The sequence below is a fragment of the Silurus meridionalis genome, chromosome 18 (genome assembly GCF_014805685.1).
Source record: "Silurus meridionalis isolate SWU-2019-XX chromosome 18, ASM1480568v1, whole genome shotgun sequence".
Classification (NCBI taxonomy): domain Eukaryota; kingdom Metazoa; phylum Chordata; class Actinopteri; order Siluriformes; family Siluridae; genus Silurus; species Silurus meridionalis.
In genome coordinates, this window is record NC_060901.1 from 26,199,905 (window position 1) to 26,217,723 (window position 17,819).

The 17,819-nt window shown below is 38.5% G+C and overlaps 1 protein-coding gene across 2 annotated transcripts; it reads left to right on the forward strand.

The window, feature by feature from the left end:
- Positions 1-7,225: 7,225 nt before the first annotated feature.
- smyd2b (SET and MYND domain containing 2b) lies at positions 7,226-17,130 on the forward strand. Of its 2 annotated transcripts, none has more exons than XM_046873709.1 (12): positions 7,226-7,648; positions 10,219-10,282; positions 11,034-11,144; positions 11,680-11,740; positions 12,864-12,988; positions 13,227-13,294; positions 13,400-13,502; positions 14,601-14,711; positions 14,841-14,964; positions 15,172-15,346; positions 16,564-16,672; positions 16,795-17,130. In XM_046873709.1, the coding sequence occupies exons 1-12, from the start codon at positions 7,290-7,292 to the stop codon at positions 16,879-16,881; spliced, it is 1,497 nt and encodes a 498-aa protein (XP_046729665.1). In that variant the 5' UTR covers positions 7,226-7,289; the 3' UTR covers positions 16,882-17,130. The 2 variants fall into 2 exon arrangements, with proteins under 2 accessions (XP_046729665.1, XP_046729666.1); XM_046873710.1 differs by having other exon boundaries at positions 7,230-7,523.
- Positions 17,131-17,819: the final 689 nt, after the last annotated feature.

A 17,819-nucleotide genomic window follows, 5' to 3' on the forward strand; every position in this document is an offset into this window, starting at 1 on the left:
TGTAATTCCAAAAAAAATATTGAATCTTAAAAATAAAAAAAAATCTAAATAAAATGTAGAAAAAAATTGTTGGTGCTACAAAATACAAACGATAGTTCTTTTGTGATCGATAAAAAAAATGTAATCCCAATCTGAGGGTGTACAAACTTTTGCAACTGACCGTTTTTCATCTCGATTAGGGAATGTTTTCTCACCCAAAACCAGAACCTCAGAATCTCAAAAATGTTTCAATCCCACACTGGGATTCTGGTCTCCATCTGCCCAGACTATAGATCTGCACAATCTTTAATAATCAGAGAATTAACGGATTCGGTGTATAATAACACCATAAAACCTCAGAAGATACGAAACTGGTTCACTTGAGGAGACGCTGAACGCCATCAGACGCTTTTTCTCCCTGAAATATTACCAAAAAAATAAAGAACGCATTTCTAGCTGCAGCTGGGAGGAAAATGGAATTAGTTTTAAACCCCACATCTGGGTCAAGGTAGGATAAAGAGCCGCCGCACATCTGGACGGCCGAGACCTGTGACAGGTGGGACAATTCTCAGAACCTCAGATTTCTCCGAAAAGTGTCCAAAGGTTTGTGGACCATAATAAACTCTACTTTCCGGGCCCTGGGTTTTGTGGAGATTTTGTGGAGATTATGTGGAGATTTTGTGTAGATTTGGGCTCATTCAGAGACAAGGGTGTTAGTAAAGTCAGGTAGTGATGTAGGTCAGGTGAAGAGACTTGGAATGGCCTTACAAATTATCCTAAAGCTGTTCAATAGCTCCAAAAGTATTGAGACACTGGACTTTTCCAGCCATACGTCTAAATATCCCAATCAAAATCTTCACAAAATCTCCAAAATAATCTCAAATAAAATCTCCACAAAAGTTTTACAAACTCTTCACAAACTCTTTACCAAATCTCCATAAAATTTCCACCAAATCTCCACCAAATCTCCAAAATAATCTTAAAAACATTTCCATTAATATTCCAAAATATTTCTACAAATTTCCACAAAGTCTTCATAAGATTTCCACAAAATCTCCACCAAATCTTTACAAAGTCTTTACAAAATCTCCAAAATAATCCCCAAAAGGATATCCACAAAATTTCCACAAATTCTCTGCAAATTCTCCACAAAATCTCCACAAAATCTCCTAAACATCTCCACAAATATTCCACAATATTTTTACAAAATTCCACAAAATCTTAAAAAAAAAAAATCCACTAAATCCAAAAAAGTTTTCAGAAAGGCGCCGTGACACGTGACATACTCGTGAGTGGAGTCAGTAATTAAAGGACGATCGCTTGTGCTTGAACATGAATATTCGTTTAGAGATTTTGGCTTTATTTTGATAGATTTATTTGAGGTGAGCATATATGTCTTGATATCAGACAATGTAAACAATAAATAACAAACAAATGCAAATGCAAAGAAATGCTATGGGAACTTCCTTTTATTGCCACAAGGTAGCAGCACTCTGAAATGTAATTACAATACAATACATTGAGAGGAAAAATGTTTAACTCTGTATGCCCTTTCTTTTTCTATCTATCTATCTATCTATCTATCTATCTATCTATCTATCTATCTATCTATCTATCTATCTATCTATCTATAGATCTATAGATCTATTTATCTAATCTGCGGCATATTAACCTGTAATTCTCTCAACCTGCCACTAGATGTCAGTGTGTGACAGAGTGAATCAGTGCTGCTGGAGTAATACGTTATTCTTAGAATATCTTTCAAATAAACAAACAAACAAGCAAACAAACAAACAAATAAATAGATATTTATATTTAACATTCAGAGAGAGAGAGAGAGAAAGAGAGACTCTATCAGCCCTCTATTTCAGCAGGGATGGAGAGCATGGAGAGCATGGAAGCCTATTGAGACGCAAACCATGGCACAGGCAAACTATCTCTTCACCGTCTCTCTGGGTCTCTCCCTCAACATCAAGAAGATGAATGTTGACTCCAGGAGACGGAGGAGGAGAACGTTCCCCTGTGCTTACTGTTGATAGACAGAGTGCCCAAGAACTCCTTGGAGTCCAGATCACATTAAAGTGTGCAACTCGTGCCTTCTTTCTGAGTAATTCTCAACTAAATTAACCTTAAAAAAGTCATTAGCATTAAATAAAGCTCAACACACGATTGAAAGTCAGCGACGTGTGTTAATAATTCAATTGTTAAAAAAACCCTGAACATTTTAAACAATCACCAGCATATGCTAATTACCTGTGAGGTCAGCTAGCAAAACACTAGCTAGCATATAAATAGACAGTTACCTACCGTAGCTGTTGGTAGCATTGTGTTGAATGTAATAGATATCGACATATTTCAGGAAGATGTTTATTGATTTATGTGTGTGTCCTATTGAGGATGTTTTAAACACGTGGCTGAAGCTCTGAATTTATTTTTAGAAATGGTGACGTGAAGAATCTGAGGTCCTACAGCTGTTAAATCCTGACCTCAGGTACGCTCAGGCACATGCTGGAGATACCAGACCTGACGCTTTCTGTGTGTGTGTGTGTGTGTGTGTGTGTGTGTGTGTGTGTGTGTGTGTGTGTGTGTGTGATCTATCTATCTATCTATCTATCTATCTATCTATCTATCTATCTATCTATCTATCTATCTATCTATCTATCTATCTATCTGCATTCCATGGATTGGAAGATCTCCAGCTTTCGCTCTCCAACCCTGTTGAACACCTTTGGGATGAAACGGACCACCATTCCAGGCCTCCTCCTTGTGTCTGAATGAGCACAAATCTAGTGGAAGAATGGCATATGGCATATGGTTTGAATCATGAATCTCTGATGAAAATGAAACTCTCAAATTGTTGATTGGATCCAATTCAGCTTTGTCTATACACAGTACAGACATGAGCTCATACACAGTACAGACATGAACTCATACACAGTACAGACATGAACTCATACACAGTACAGACATGAACTCATACACAGTACAGACATGAACTCATACACAGTACAGACATGAACTCATACACAGTACAGACATGAGCCATACACAGTACAGACATGAGCCATACACAGTACAGACATGAGCCATACACAGTACAGACATGATCTCATACACAGTACAGACATGAACTCATACACAGTACAGACATGATCTCATACACAGTACAGACATGAGCCATACACAGTACAGACATGAGCCATACACAGTACAGACATGATCTCATACACAGTACAGACATGAGCCATACACAGTACAGACATGATCTCATACACAGTACAGACATGAGCCATACACAGTACAGACATGATCTCATACACAGTACAGACATGAACTCATACACAGTACAGACATGAGCCATACACAGTACAGACATGAACTCATACACAGTACAGACATGAGCCATACACAGTACAGACATGATCTCATACACAGTACAGACATGAGCCATACACAGTACAGACATGAACTCATACACAGTACAGACATGATCTCATACACAGTACAGACATGAGCCATACACAGTACAGACATGAACTCATACACAGTACAGACATGAACTCATACACAGTACAGACATGAGCCATACACAGTACAGACATGATCTCATACACAGTACAGACATGATCTCATACACAGTACAGACATGAACTCATACACAGTACAGACATGAACTCATACACAGTACAGACATGAGCCATACACAGTACAGACATGAACTCATACAGTACAGACATGAGCCATACACAGTACAGACATGATCTCATACACAGTACAGACATGATCTCATACACAGTACAGACATGAACTCATACACAGTACAGACATGATCTCATACACAGTACAGACATGAGCCATACACAGTACAGACATGAGCTCATACACAGTACAGACATGATCTCATACACAGTACAGACATGAACTCATACACAGTACAGACATGAGCCATACACAGTACAGACATGATCTCATACACAGTACAGACATGAGCCATACACAGTACAGACATGAACTCATACACAGTACAGACATGATCTCATACACAGTACAGACATGATCTCATACACAGTACAGACATGAACTCATACACAGTACAGACATGAACTCATACACAGTACAGACATGAGCCATACACAGTACAGACATGAGCCATACACAGTACAGACATGATCTCATACACAGTACAGACATGATCTCATACACAGTACAGACATGAACTCATACACAGTACAGACATGAACTCATACACAGTACAGACATGAGCCATACACAGTACAGACATGAGCCATACACAGTACAGACATGAACTCATACACAGTACAGACATGATCTCATACACAGTACAGACATGATCTCATACACAGTACAGACATGAACTTATACACAGTACAGACATGATCTCATACACAGTACAGACATGAACTCATACACAGTACAGACATGAGCTCATACACAGTACAGACATGAGCCATACACAGTACAGACATGATCTCATACACAGTACAGACATGAGCCATACACAGTACAGACATGAACTCATACACAGTACAGACATAATCTCATACACAGTACAGACATGAGCCATACACAGTACAGACATGAACTCATACACAGTACAGACATGAACTCATACACAGTACAGACATGAGCCATACACAGTACAGACATGAACTCATACACAGTACAGACATGAACTCATACACAGTACAGACATGAGCCATACACAGTACAGACATGAACTCATACACAGTACAGACATGATCTCATACACAGTACAGACATGATCTCATACACAGTACAGACATGAGCTCATACACAGTACAGACATGAGCTCATACACAGTACAGACATGAGCCATACACAGTACAGACATGATCTCATACACAGTACAGACATGAACTCATACACAATACAGACATGAACTCATACACAGTACAGACATGAGCTCATACACAGTACAGACATGAACTCATACACAGTACAGACATGAACTCATACACAATACAGACATGAACTCATACACAGTACAGACATGAGCTCATACACAGTACAGACATGAACTCATACACAGTACAGACATGAGCTCATACACAGTACAGACATGAACTCATACACAGTACAGACATGAGCTCATACACAGTACAGACATGAACTCATACACAGTACAGACATGAGCTCATACACAGTACAGACATGAACTCATACACAGTACAGACATGAGCCATACACAGTACAGACATGAACTCATACACAGTACAGACATGAACTCATACACAGTACAGACATGAGCTCATACACAGTACAGACATGAACTCATACACAGTACAGACATGAACTCATACAGTACAGACATGAACTCATACACAGTACAGACATGAGCCATACACAGTACAGACATGAACTCATACACAGTACAGTTTTCTCACATTCCTTATGGGAAATATGGTTTTATGCAAACTCTCACTCTTTCCCTCCCTTTCTCTCTTTCTCTCTTTCTCTCGCTATCATATTTGTTCAGGCCGAGCTTCTGTCACTTGGGGCTGCTGCCAATGTTATGCAGGAAAAAAACCGAGCAAAAAAAAGAAAAAAAAAAGGGAGACAAGATGTGCAACGAAAAATGAATGTTGAATCATATCAGCATGGTGTGAGAGCACACATGCACTATTAATAGCTCTGAGAAAGAGGGAGAGAGAAAAAGAGAAAGAGAGGTATGCTAGAGGGAAGAGTGCAGTCTGTGCTGAATGGGTGGATGCTGAATAAAGGATCTGTTCATCCTCCCTTTTTTATTTTTATTACCTGCTCCTGCCTGGGGTTCAGTCAGGTAATGAAAAGAAAGAGAGTGAGAAAGAGAGAGAAAAAACCTATAAAAATAGTACGGAAAGGACGGTTGAGAAAATGATGAGTTACATCATTGATTTTTTTCTATAGATAAACGTGTGAACTGGTCTAAAAAAAACAAAAAAAAAAAACAGTGTATACTTATGGTTGTGGACCATGGAACAGAGCTCTCGTATCTCTAAACTCAAAGATCACCATCTAGATGAAAGATCAGGGTCCGATAATAAGTGCCACTCTTCTGGGAAGAGGTTCCACTCGATTTTGTGGAGGTGCTCAATAGGGTTGGAGCTCTATAGCAGGAGATATTTGGACCCATGGAAAGCAGATCTTTATGAACCCATTAACCAACCCACCATCCAAACCACCAACCGTCTCACCATCTAACCCATTATTTATCCTGCAAACTAACCCACCACCCAACCCACCAACTAACCTACCAACCAACCCACCATCCTCTCACCATCTAACCCATTATTTATCCCACCAACACGCCAACCATCCAACCAACCAACCCACCACCCAACCACCATCCTCTCAGCATCTAACCTATTAATTATCCGCTAACCATCCAACCAACCCACCACCCAACCTACCATCCATCCCACCAACCAACCTGCCAACCAGCCTACCATCCAACCAACCCACCACCCAACCACCATCCATCCCACCAACCAACCTGCCAACCAGCCTACCATCCAACCAACCCACCATCCAACCCACCATGCAACCCACCAACCAACCCACCATCCAACCCACCATGCAACCCACCAACCAATTCACTATCCAACCAACTATTAAAGTCACCAACCAACTCACCACCCAACTCACCATCCATCACACCAACCAACCTACCATCCAACTCACTATCTAATCTATTATTTATCCCACCAACCATCCAACCAACCCACCACCCATCACACCAACCAAACCGCCAACCAGCCTACCATCCAACCAACCCACCATCCAACTCACCAAATAATTCACTATCCAACCGAACATTCAAGTCACCAACCAACCCACCAACCAACTCACCATCTAACCCATTATTACATTTCTGGTGAGATGTTCCACTAGGTTTTGTGGAGATTTGTGCACCAACTAACTTAACATCCAGCCAACCCACCACCCAACCACCATCCATCACACCATCCAACCTTCCATCCAACTCACTAACTTATCATTCAAACCCACCGACCCACCCACCCACCAACAACCTGCAATATGGCAACAACCGCAGGTTCCTTTATTCTTCATGCATATGAAAACAATCACACAATGCAATTTAATAACAACAATAATCATAATATTTCAGTTTGTTTGTGGGCGGGACTTCAAATGAGGTTTCCTCCTGTGATGCAGAGAGAGAAGAGACAGAGTCTGTGTGTGTGTGTGTGTGAGAGAGAGAGAGAGAGAGAGAGAGAGAGAGAGAGAGAGAACAGGAGTAGGAGAAGTAGGAGGAGGAGGAGAACTGGATGATTGCGACGTGTTTGTTCTTCTCGGACCAGGAAAAAAAAGCAAAAGGGAAGCAGGGAGATGACAGCGGACGGTATTTCCGGGCTCGAGCGCTTCGAGAGCGCGGGGAAGGGCAGGGGTCTGCGGGTGAACCGAGCGTTCCGGGTGGGCGAGCTGCTCTTCGTCTGCCCCGCGTACTCGCACGTGCTGTCGGTGAGCGAGCGCGGGTACACGTGCGAGAACTGCTTCGCGAGGTAAGACGTGGGGGTCTGTGTGCATGCGGTACGTCTAGACATGCGTCTAATGGCACGAGGGAAGTTATTTCTATGGAAGGGACGCGCTTTTGCGCATGGACGCGCGCTCGGTGGGGACGCGGCAGGTACACGAACGCGTAATTCTTATTTATTTTCTTTCTAATTATAAGTAACCATTTAATGCTTTTTATTTGAAATATGCAGTCAGTGCCTCAGGATCAGACACCCAAACATCTGAGCCGCACATGCTCGAGTTCCTCAGATGTTCCTCCAGACTCAGTGGTGCACAGGGGGCATTTATTGCCCCTTTATATCTCGTGTACCCCTGAAGCCATGGTTAAAGCTCATGTGATTGATGCGGATCCTGTTTGTATACGTCATGATCATCTCCACATCCTGCATTAAACATTCACCATGGTGCTCTTCATCTCCCATGCTTTCTTTTTTTTTTCGAAAGTCAAGAGGTCTGGTTACACATGACCACACTTGGGCATGTGTGTAAGCAGGATCGGTCTCTTAAAAGATATTTCTGGCTGCTGTTCCTGTGGCTCCTCCTTAGTCAAGAATCTACTCCCGAATCCGAAGCATATCCATATTAGCATTCGTTCCAAGAAGCTCCAGTCTTGTGGAAAGATGTTCCTTTTAGGTTTTGTGGAGATTTGGGATCAATCAGCAGGGTTCAAGTCAGGTACCGCGCCGGTGTTGGTGAAGTTAGGAGGTTCTAATCCATCCCAACAGAGTCAGAGATCTTCAGCAGGAGATCTTCGACATTTTCGCAGCTCATTGTGTACTGGGGCACCATCATTCTGGCCATATATATATATATATATATATATATATATATATATATATATATATATATATATATATACATTTTTAATTAAATAATAAAAAAAATTAAAATAAATAATAATACATAAAAAAATTTTTGTACAGATATATATCTAAAATATAGATATCTAAAATATGTTTTTTATTTATTCTTATTAATATTTATATATTTATATATTAAATATTATATTACATATTGGTATTTTTTTAATAGATATACATTTTTTATGTTTAGATTTTTCCTCAATTAATATTTTTCTTTTTTCAACTAGTCCTATCGTTATTAAAGCCCTTTTTTCAGGTGCATTGTGGGATTTCACAAGCACAAGGCGTATGTTACCGAATTCCTGCGTTCAAAAAAAAAAGATAAAAAAAAAAAAAAAAAAAAAGCGTTTTGTCCTCCTTGGAGAGCTTCGAATATGTTGGTACCTGACGAAGTGTCTAAATATACGCGATTGTTTTTAAGCAAACTTCACCAAAGGCTAGAAAGGGGTCGGAGCTCAGAATTGGGACAAGGCGTCCTTCCCGTGGCTCTATCGAAGGAGGAGAGAAGAAAAAAAAGTGTGAGGCATCCTGATTACTGCAATGCAGAGGGAACCTATTTCCCCCTGCTCTCGGTGTGCACTGTGGTGGAATAATAACACCACCGCTTCACGCTTCTTTTCAGACATGGACTGATGTATAGGTCTATCAAGGTCACTTAATCCATGATGAGGACAAAAGTATTGAAAAACCTCTTTTTCCCAGGCACACAATTATATAGCTCCATAAAGATCTGATGTGGATGTGAATGATCTCTTGTTATAGAGCGCCAACCCAATTGATCACCTTTAGGATGGATTGGAACACCACCACAGACTTCCTCATCTCACCTACATCAGCACCTGGCTTTACGTATGGTCTTGTAGTTTAAAGAGCTCAATATCTCCACAGAATCTCCCCAAAATAATAAAAATCCTTCAAAATCTCCTTAAAATCTTCACAAAATGTCGAAATCTCCACAAACTCCACAAAATCTCCACAGAACCTCTGCAAACCCCCCACAAACCCTACTTGAAATCTCCACAATATCTCGCCAAAATAAAATAAAAAACTCTCTTCAAAATCTACACAAATTCTCCACAAAATCTCCTTAAATTCTCCTCAAAATCTCCTCAAAATCTCCCCAAAATAAAAAAAAAACTCCTTTCAAAAGAATTTTAAAAAATGTCAAAATCTCCACAAAACCCCTTTAAAATCTCCACGATATCTCCACAAATTCTCCACAAAATCTCCTCAAAATGTCAAAACCTCCACAAAATCTAGTGAAACGTCTTTCCCAGAAAAGTGGACTATTTGGACTAAATGCTGACTGGGACATTGAAAATGAATCAGGACGTGTGCAGTAAACAGGAAATGAATTTTCGAGTTCCCTGGTCAGTTGCTTCGACCTTCGAACGCGTCAGTGAAAGAAAGTTCATGTCTAAAAATACGAAGTGATCCAAAGTGACCTGCTGAGTGACAAACGGTTTGTCGCAGATGGGGGAAAAAATTAGCGTTTTCCGAACTGGAGAAACTTTCGGATTTCTTCTGAGGTTCAGGAGAACTCTGTAGAAGCGGAAAAGGTCTCCTGAGACAGACGAGACGAGTTATATCTTGATAATAAAGTGTGTTATTCTGGCCTCTGTTGCAGACACACAGTACCATGTGGTGTAATACTGCACCAGGCTAAGTGTGTGTGTGCACCATATGCTCTTGGCCCGATGACCATCCTGTGTGTGTGTGTGTGTGTGTGTGTGTGTGTGTGTGTGTGTGTGTGTGTGTGTGTGTGTGTGTGTGCGAGACACGTCTGTTGATAAATACCTCTCTTGTTTTCCCTCTGTAGAAAAGAGGGCCTTTCAAAATGTGGCAAATGCAAGAAAGCGTTCTACTGCAACGTGGAATGTCAGGTAAGAACCGTCCGGCAAAGAAAACAAACAAAATAAATATATTAGTTCATTGTTATTAAAAATAAATAGATAAATAAACAAGCAAATAAATAGATAAGTAAATGAATAAATAAGTAATCATCGGTCGAAAAAAAAAAAAATTAAATAAATAAATAGCCTAAATAAATACCCAATGTGGCAAAAAACAAGTATTGGGACACCCGACCTATTTGGAAAATACTAAAAAAAACCTAATTAATTAATAAGAAAAAATAGGCTAAATAAAGACCCAATGTGGCAAAAAAAAAAGTCTATATAAAAAAGCCTATATAAATACGATTTATTGCCAAAAGTACTGGGACACCCTTCCGCACTTTCCCAGCCATACATGTTTCTTGCCCTAACTTCGGACACACGCAATTGCATAAGCCGCCTTTGGATGCAGCAGCATGGAGTTTCGATGTAGCAGACCCAAACCTGCCCCCAGCATGACATCGGTCCTGTGCACAAAGTCAGCTCCATGAAGAGCTAGCTTCTCTATGGGTTATGATTGGAACATCTACTGCTAAAGGTCTCTGACCTCAACCCTATTGACATTAATAAGAGAGTCAGGTGTGCCTATACTTTTGGCTATTGGGTGTGTTCAAAGGAAGCTAACATTTTGTTTTAATTTAGAAACATCTCACATTGTGCAGACAATCCAGTCTTGGTCACTAACCTGGGAATAATCAGAGACTAACGGACTGTCTGAACGTGTGCGTGGTTTTTTTAGCGAAGCGACTGGGCGATGCACAAGCTGGAATGCTCGGCCATGTGTTCGTTCGGGGAGAGCTGGTGTCCTTCAGAGACGGTCCGTTTGGTGGCTCGGATACTGAACCGCATGGTGAGTGTTTCAGAACTTCACATAAGCACCAGAGAAAGCCAAGGAAAGGACACAATGTTGAATCGCCAGATGCCCAGAATTCTTACATCCTCACATAGGCAGCAGGAATCCGAGGTTATTCCGGGCATGGTGTGTCCCTGCGCCAAATCCATGAAGGTTATAAAAGTTATGGGTTTGAGTAGAAGGGATTCACTGCATTACTGAGACATGCAGTGGGGGAGAGATGATCCTTGTTGGTTGCGGGCTAATAGTTAGCAGTGTATAAACGTGTACTAGCTAAAACCTTCGACCAGGAATCGTTTAAGGATTTTGGAATAAGACTTCTTTCTACATTTTCTTCTCCAAAATTTGCCCATTCTAATCCCATATATCTGTCCACTATATGGAAAATTCCAATCCCATATATATGTCCACTATATGGACCACTCTAATCCTATATATGTCCACTTAATGGACAGCGTCTCCAGTGTAGCAGTCGGTTATAGTGAGATGTTTCGGTCTATAATAATATGTTTTGTTCTCTACCTCCATGTAGAAAGTTCAGAAAGAGACGAGCACATCGGAGAAACTTCTTCTGTTAAAGGATCTGGAGGCCAGTAAGTCACTCTGATCGCTATGCTTTTCATCCTGGTTGTGTCATTTTCTGTCATCTTTCCTCATTTTCTGTCATTTTTCCTCTCACTGGCTCTGAAGTTTTATTGTTTGACTTCTGTCTTCATTCTGTATGGTTTTCTTTTGGTCCATACAGTTCTCCTGGTTTTTTGTCGTTCACCATATTCCTTGCATCACTAAACACCGTACTAAACTCTCATTAATCAGAATTCTGTTCAGCGCCCAGTCAGTATTTAATTCAGTATTTGGGTCTAACTTTTCTTTCCATTCAGAATTCTGTAATCTGATCCATTTCTGTTCAGCATTCTGTTCCGAACCATTTGATTCATTCGGTATTCCATTCAGAATTCCATTGTGCATTCCATTCAGTAATTCATTCAGTATTCCATTCTGTTTCAATTCCATTTAGTCTCCCATGCAAAATTCTTTGTTTTTCTATATGAATTCATCATTCCATTCAGGATTTCATTTAATATCCCATTCTGTATTACAATCAGTATTCCATTCTCTATTCCATTCTGTATCTGCTTCGACATTCCATCCACGATTCCATTCAGTTTTCCAATCTGAATTCAACATTCCATTTAACATTCCATTCTGTAATCCATTCATGCAGTCCATTTTGTAACAAATTCCGTTCAGTTTTCCAATCTGAGTTCACCATTCGATTCAACATTCCATACAGTATTTAATTCGATATTCGTTCGTAATTCCCTTCCGGATTTCAATTCCATTTGACATTCCATTCGGAATTTTTGAATCAGTATTCCATTCAGTATATAGTGTTGTTCTGCATTTTATTCAAAATTTTATTTTGTTCCATTCAGTTCAAAGTTGTATTTATTTGCACATCTCTTTTTATTCCATGCTGTAATTCCTTATGATGATTCAATCTCACTTCCATCTGTTTCCTCATTTTCTCCTCCTCTGGATTTCAGCACCTACCAAAGGGAAATCACACACTCATCATTCTTTTTTTTCCATCCGCTATACTTCCTGTAAGATGGGATGTACTGTTCTGCTACTGTATGTCACATCATTTGTGCAGCATCTGCAGTTTCTTCAAACTGAAATCTCTCTCTCTTTATCTCTCCCTCTTTCTCTCAGACCTGGATAAGTTGGATAACGAGAAAAGGGAGATGAACGAGGCCGACATTGCCGAACTGCATCACTTCTACTCCAAACATCTGGACTTCCCTGATCATCAGGCTCTGCTCAATCTGTTTGCTCAGGTACACATCTGGCTCGATTCATCACGCAGTCGCTCCCTTTTTCTCTTTCTCGTGCATCACATTGGGCTCGGTGTAGCTTCAGAAATAGAACAGGATGCTCCGAATTCGCAGGAAAATCATCTGGAAAGGTGGAGATGACAAACCTAAAGCACAAAATGTCCTCATGGCATCTCCGCTCGCTCTCTCTCTCTCTCTCTCTCTCTCTCTCTCTCTCTCTCTCGCTCTCTCTTTCTTTCAGGTGCACTGTAATGGTTTCACGGTGGAGGACGAGGAGCTCTCCCATGTCGGATCAGCTCTGTTCCCTGAGTAAGAATCCGAACCCGAACATGAGCATCACGTATAACGGCACACCTCAGGCTTTTCACCTTTTTTCAACTTCTTTCACCTTCTTTCATCACTTTCCTCTCTCAGTGTCGCACTGATGAATCACAGCTGCTGCCCCAACGTCATAGTCACCTACAGAGGGACTTCAGCAGAGGTGCGAGCTGTGAAGGACATCCGCCAAGGGGACGAGGTGAGACACTGCGGCCAACTCGCTCGGGTCAAAGGGTGAAGAAGAACAAACGAGGGTGCGGGAAATCTGGTATCGGGAAACAAAAGGGTTCCTCTAGGGTTCTTCGAATATCTAAGCTTCCAAAAAGCAGCTACTTCAAACCCAGTCATTAACAGTTTTTATTATTATTATTATTATTATCATCATTATTATTATTATTATCATCATTATTATTATTATTAATATTGTTATTATTATTATTATTATTATTATTATTATTATTATTCATTTATTTATTTATTAACATATATTTACTGTTTATGTATTTATTTATATACAATAAATGTTTAATAATAATAATAATAATAAAAATAATCAATTTGATTTAATTTGAAAATTATTATTATTATTTCAATAATTAAATCTTATTAGTTGAATTAATTAATTCTTGTGGTCTATTTGTTTATTTATTGATTGATTTAATTTAATTTATTTTTAATTAAATAATTATGAGTAAATAATATTTCACTAATTAAATCTTATTTATATATTGAAATTATTCATTATAGTATTATTTATTTATTTATAAATAATGTAGCCATATTTGTTTATTAATAATAATAATAATAATAATAATAATAATAATAATTAATAATAATAATAATAATAATAAAAGTTTAATCTTATTTGTTGAATACATTTATTCTTGTGGTTTATTTGTGTTCATTTATTTGCATTTTTAAAAAATTTTAATCTTATTTATTTAATGAATTTGTTTACTTTATGTATATTGATTACATTTAATGATGATGTTGATAATACTACTACTACTACTACTAATAATAATAATAATCATCATCATCATCATATTTTAATAATTTTGTTTAATTTCTTTAGTAAATGTATTCTTGTGGTTTATTTTTTATTTGTTTGTTTATGTGTTCATAATGTTAATTTTTAAGACTAAGATGATCCATATTGGGTTTTTAAAAAAGATGCCTGAGGTCAAAAATGCAGTAACTGGCAAGTCATGAATTGTGTGTGTGTGTGTGTGTGTGTGTGTGTGTGTGTGTGTGTGTGTGTGTGTGTGTGTGTGTGTGTGTCTTCACGCACTTTCAGATCTACACCAGCTACATTGACTTGCTTTACCCAACGGAAGACAGAATGGAGAGACTCAGGGACTCGTACCACTTCACCTGCGACTGCAAAGAGTGCAAAACAAAATCCAAGGTGTGTGTGTGTGTTTGTGTGTGTGTGTGTGTGTGTGTGTGTGTGTGTGTGCATGACATTGTTCATCACCATCTTTGTTTTAACCTTTTATGTACTCTAGATGAACCTGTGTGTGTGTGTGCACTCTAGGACAAGGTAAAGCTGAAGTTGAGAAAGGTGGGCGGTGAAGAACCACGCTCCGAGGAAATCAGGGAAATGCTTCGCTACGCAAGAAACGCCATCGAAGACTTCAGGCGAGCCAAGCAGGAGAAAAATATCCTCCGCTTTTCTTTTTCCAAATGACCAACCCTCTACATGGAAAAACTATTTAGATGGAAAGAAATCAGATTTTATAAAGAGAAAGACAAAATCTGTAGGTGGGCATTTACTTTTGGGCAGAAGGGTTTTATATAGTTATAAAGATGCTGATATATTTTTGGAGGATCCAGCTGTGTGTGTGTAGTCCTTGACTCCTGAGCACCCCCTGCAGAGCTGCTGGAGATATGTGAGCTCAGCATGGACAAAATGAGCTCCATGTTCGAGGACTCCAACGTCTACATGCTGCACATGATGTACCAGGCAATGGGAGTGTGTATGTACATGGAGGATTACGACGGAGCCGTGAGCTACGGAGAGAAGGTCATAAAGCCGTTTAGGTTTGTTAACGCACACTTCATGCACACACACACACACACACACACACACACACACACACACACACACACACACACACACGTGCATTCTCGTCAAACATTTTGTTCATTATTTCATTTCATTTGACATTCCATTCAGTAGTTCATTCAGTATTACGTTTAGTATTTAATTCAGTATTTCATTTGGTATTTCATTTATTTTATTACATTCAACATTCAATTCAATATATAATTCAGTATTCCATTTAATATTCCATTCAATATTTGATTAAATTCAATATACAGTTCAGTATTTTACTCAACATCCCATTCAGTATTCCGTTCAATTCAATATTCCATTCAGTATTTCATTTAATTCAATATAAAATTTACTATTTCATTTGATTCAATATACAATTCAGTATTTCAATCAACAATCTATTCAGTATTCCATTCAATTCAATTTACAATTTAGTATTCCATTCAATATTCCATTCAGGATTTCATTTGATTCAATATACAATTCAGTATTTCACTCAACATCCCATTCGGTATTTCATTCAGTTTTCCAATCAATTCAATATACAATTCAGTATTCCATTCAGTATTCTATTATATTCAATATACAATTCAGTATTTTATTTAACATTTCATTCAGTATTCCATTATATCCAATACTTTATTCAGTATTTCATTCATTCTATTCCATTCAACATTTTATTAAACATTTTATTCACGTTTCCATTCCATTCAACATGTTATTCAGAGTTCCAATAATTTATTTCATTCAGTATTTCATTCATTCTATTCAGTAATGTATTCAATATTCCATTTCATTCAGTATTCTATTTGGCATTCTATTCAGTATTCCTTTTATGTATTCAGTTTATTAATTATTTCAATATTCCATTCAGTATTCCATTCAGTATTCTGTTGCATTTAAAATTCCACTTAGTATTCTGTTCAGTATTTCATTAATCATTTTATTCAAATTTCTTTCTATTTAGTATTCCATTCAACATTCTATTCAATATTCCATTTTAATTCAACATTCTTGTGATTACAAAAACCTCGAATTATTCCTCGACGTGAAGCATGGTGGTGCTAGCACAGAGCCAAAAGTTAAAAGACTTCGATTCTTATCTTGAATTGTCCACATGATCCTTTGTTCCTCGCTATAAAAGCTGCTTAAACGCACAAGTTATTAAACTACCAATCACGTGACAGTATGATGCGTGCAGGCAGTTGTATCCCGCCTACTCCCTGAACGTCGCCTCGATGTACCTGAAGCTGGGGAGACTCTACACTGCTCAGGATCGACCGTCCGCTGGATCCACCGCCCTCAAAAAGGTGGTGCACCAAAAACTCGCTAAACAAATAAAACATTTTTTTTCCTCACATTGTTTTTTTAATTGCATCTAAAAAGTTAAGAGTTTAAATGTATTTTTTATTTATTAAATTTTTTTTTTTAGGCTTTGGCCATAATGGAGGTGGTTCATGGAAAGGATCACGTCTATGTTACAGAGCTGAAGAAAGAGATCGGCATTCACCAAAAATAACAAAGAACAAACTTTGATGGTACTGGCCGTACAAATTAAAGAACTTTTTTTCTGTACTCTCCAGGGCCAGGAATTTCTAGACCTGGAGACTCAATACTTCTTACCAGGAGTGGAAAGGGTAAACGAGTAAAAGAGTAGCTCAGTGATACTGTATTGGTTTTTTATTTTTTATTTCATTGTACATTTTTTTGTCCGCCCATCACACTAGCTAAACTAGCCAACATGAAACAAATAAAAAACAAAATTCAAGACCTTTATTACCATTCTTGGTCTTGATTACAGGGTACCTACACATTTTTCAGTTCAAAATTATAATTTTTTTTTACCCTAATACTTAGGTTTCCTAAAGAATTTTAAAACCTTATTGAAACATCTGAAATAATGATTTGAAATTCCAACTATAACATGCGTCACGTTATGTCAGAGTCCGAATCTCTGATGTTTTCTGTTTAGTCACACAGTAGGGGGCGCTGTAGTGTCACGGCAACTGCTGCCTCGCAGCATAGCAACCAATAACAGCTTTGCAGATCCGGTTTAGCGTCGATCGTTTGTTAGCGAGACCTTTTTTTACCGCTCGAAAATTATGACGTGTTTTTAGATGTAGCCACAAAGTTTTAAAGAGCCGTAAAGTAAATAAACGGCAGGAGCAAACAAAGCGTCGTACATTTTGCTTGAGTGTTTTCCGACATTTCAGTCTGGAATAGCAACTTTAGGGAAATTATTGAAAACAAGAATTGTGGACACGATTATCCGGATTAGTGTAGCCATCGCATTTGTTTTATACAAAATGTTCTCCTAATTCTTAATTTTATATTTTAGAAAAGCGAATAAGGCAATCGTATGGAAACGCAAATTTTTTTTTTAAATACTCAATGTTCTTTTTTCCGGTACTAATCCAGACCTGGAAATCACTCAAATCAAATTCCATGCTTCTTCAT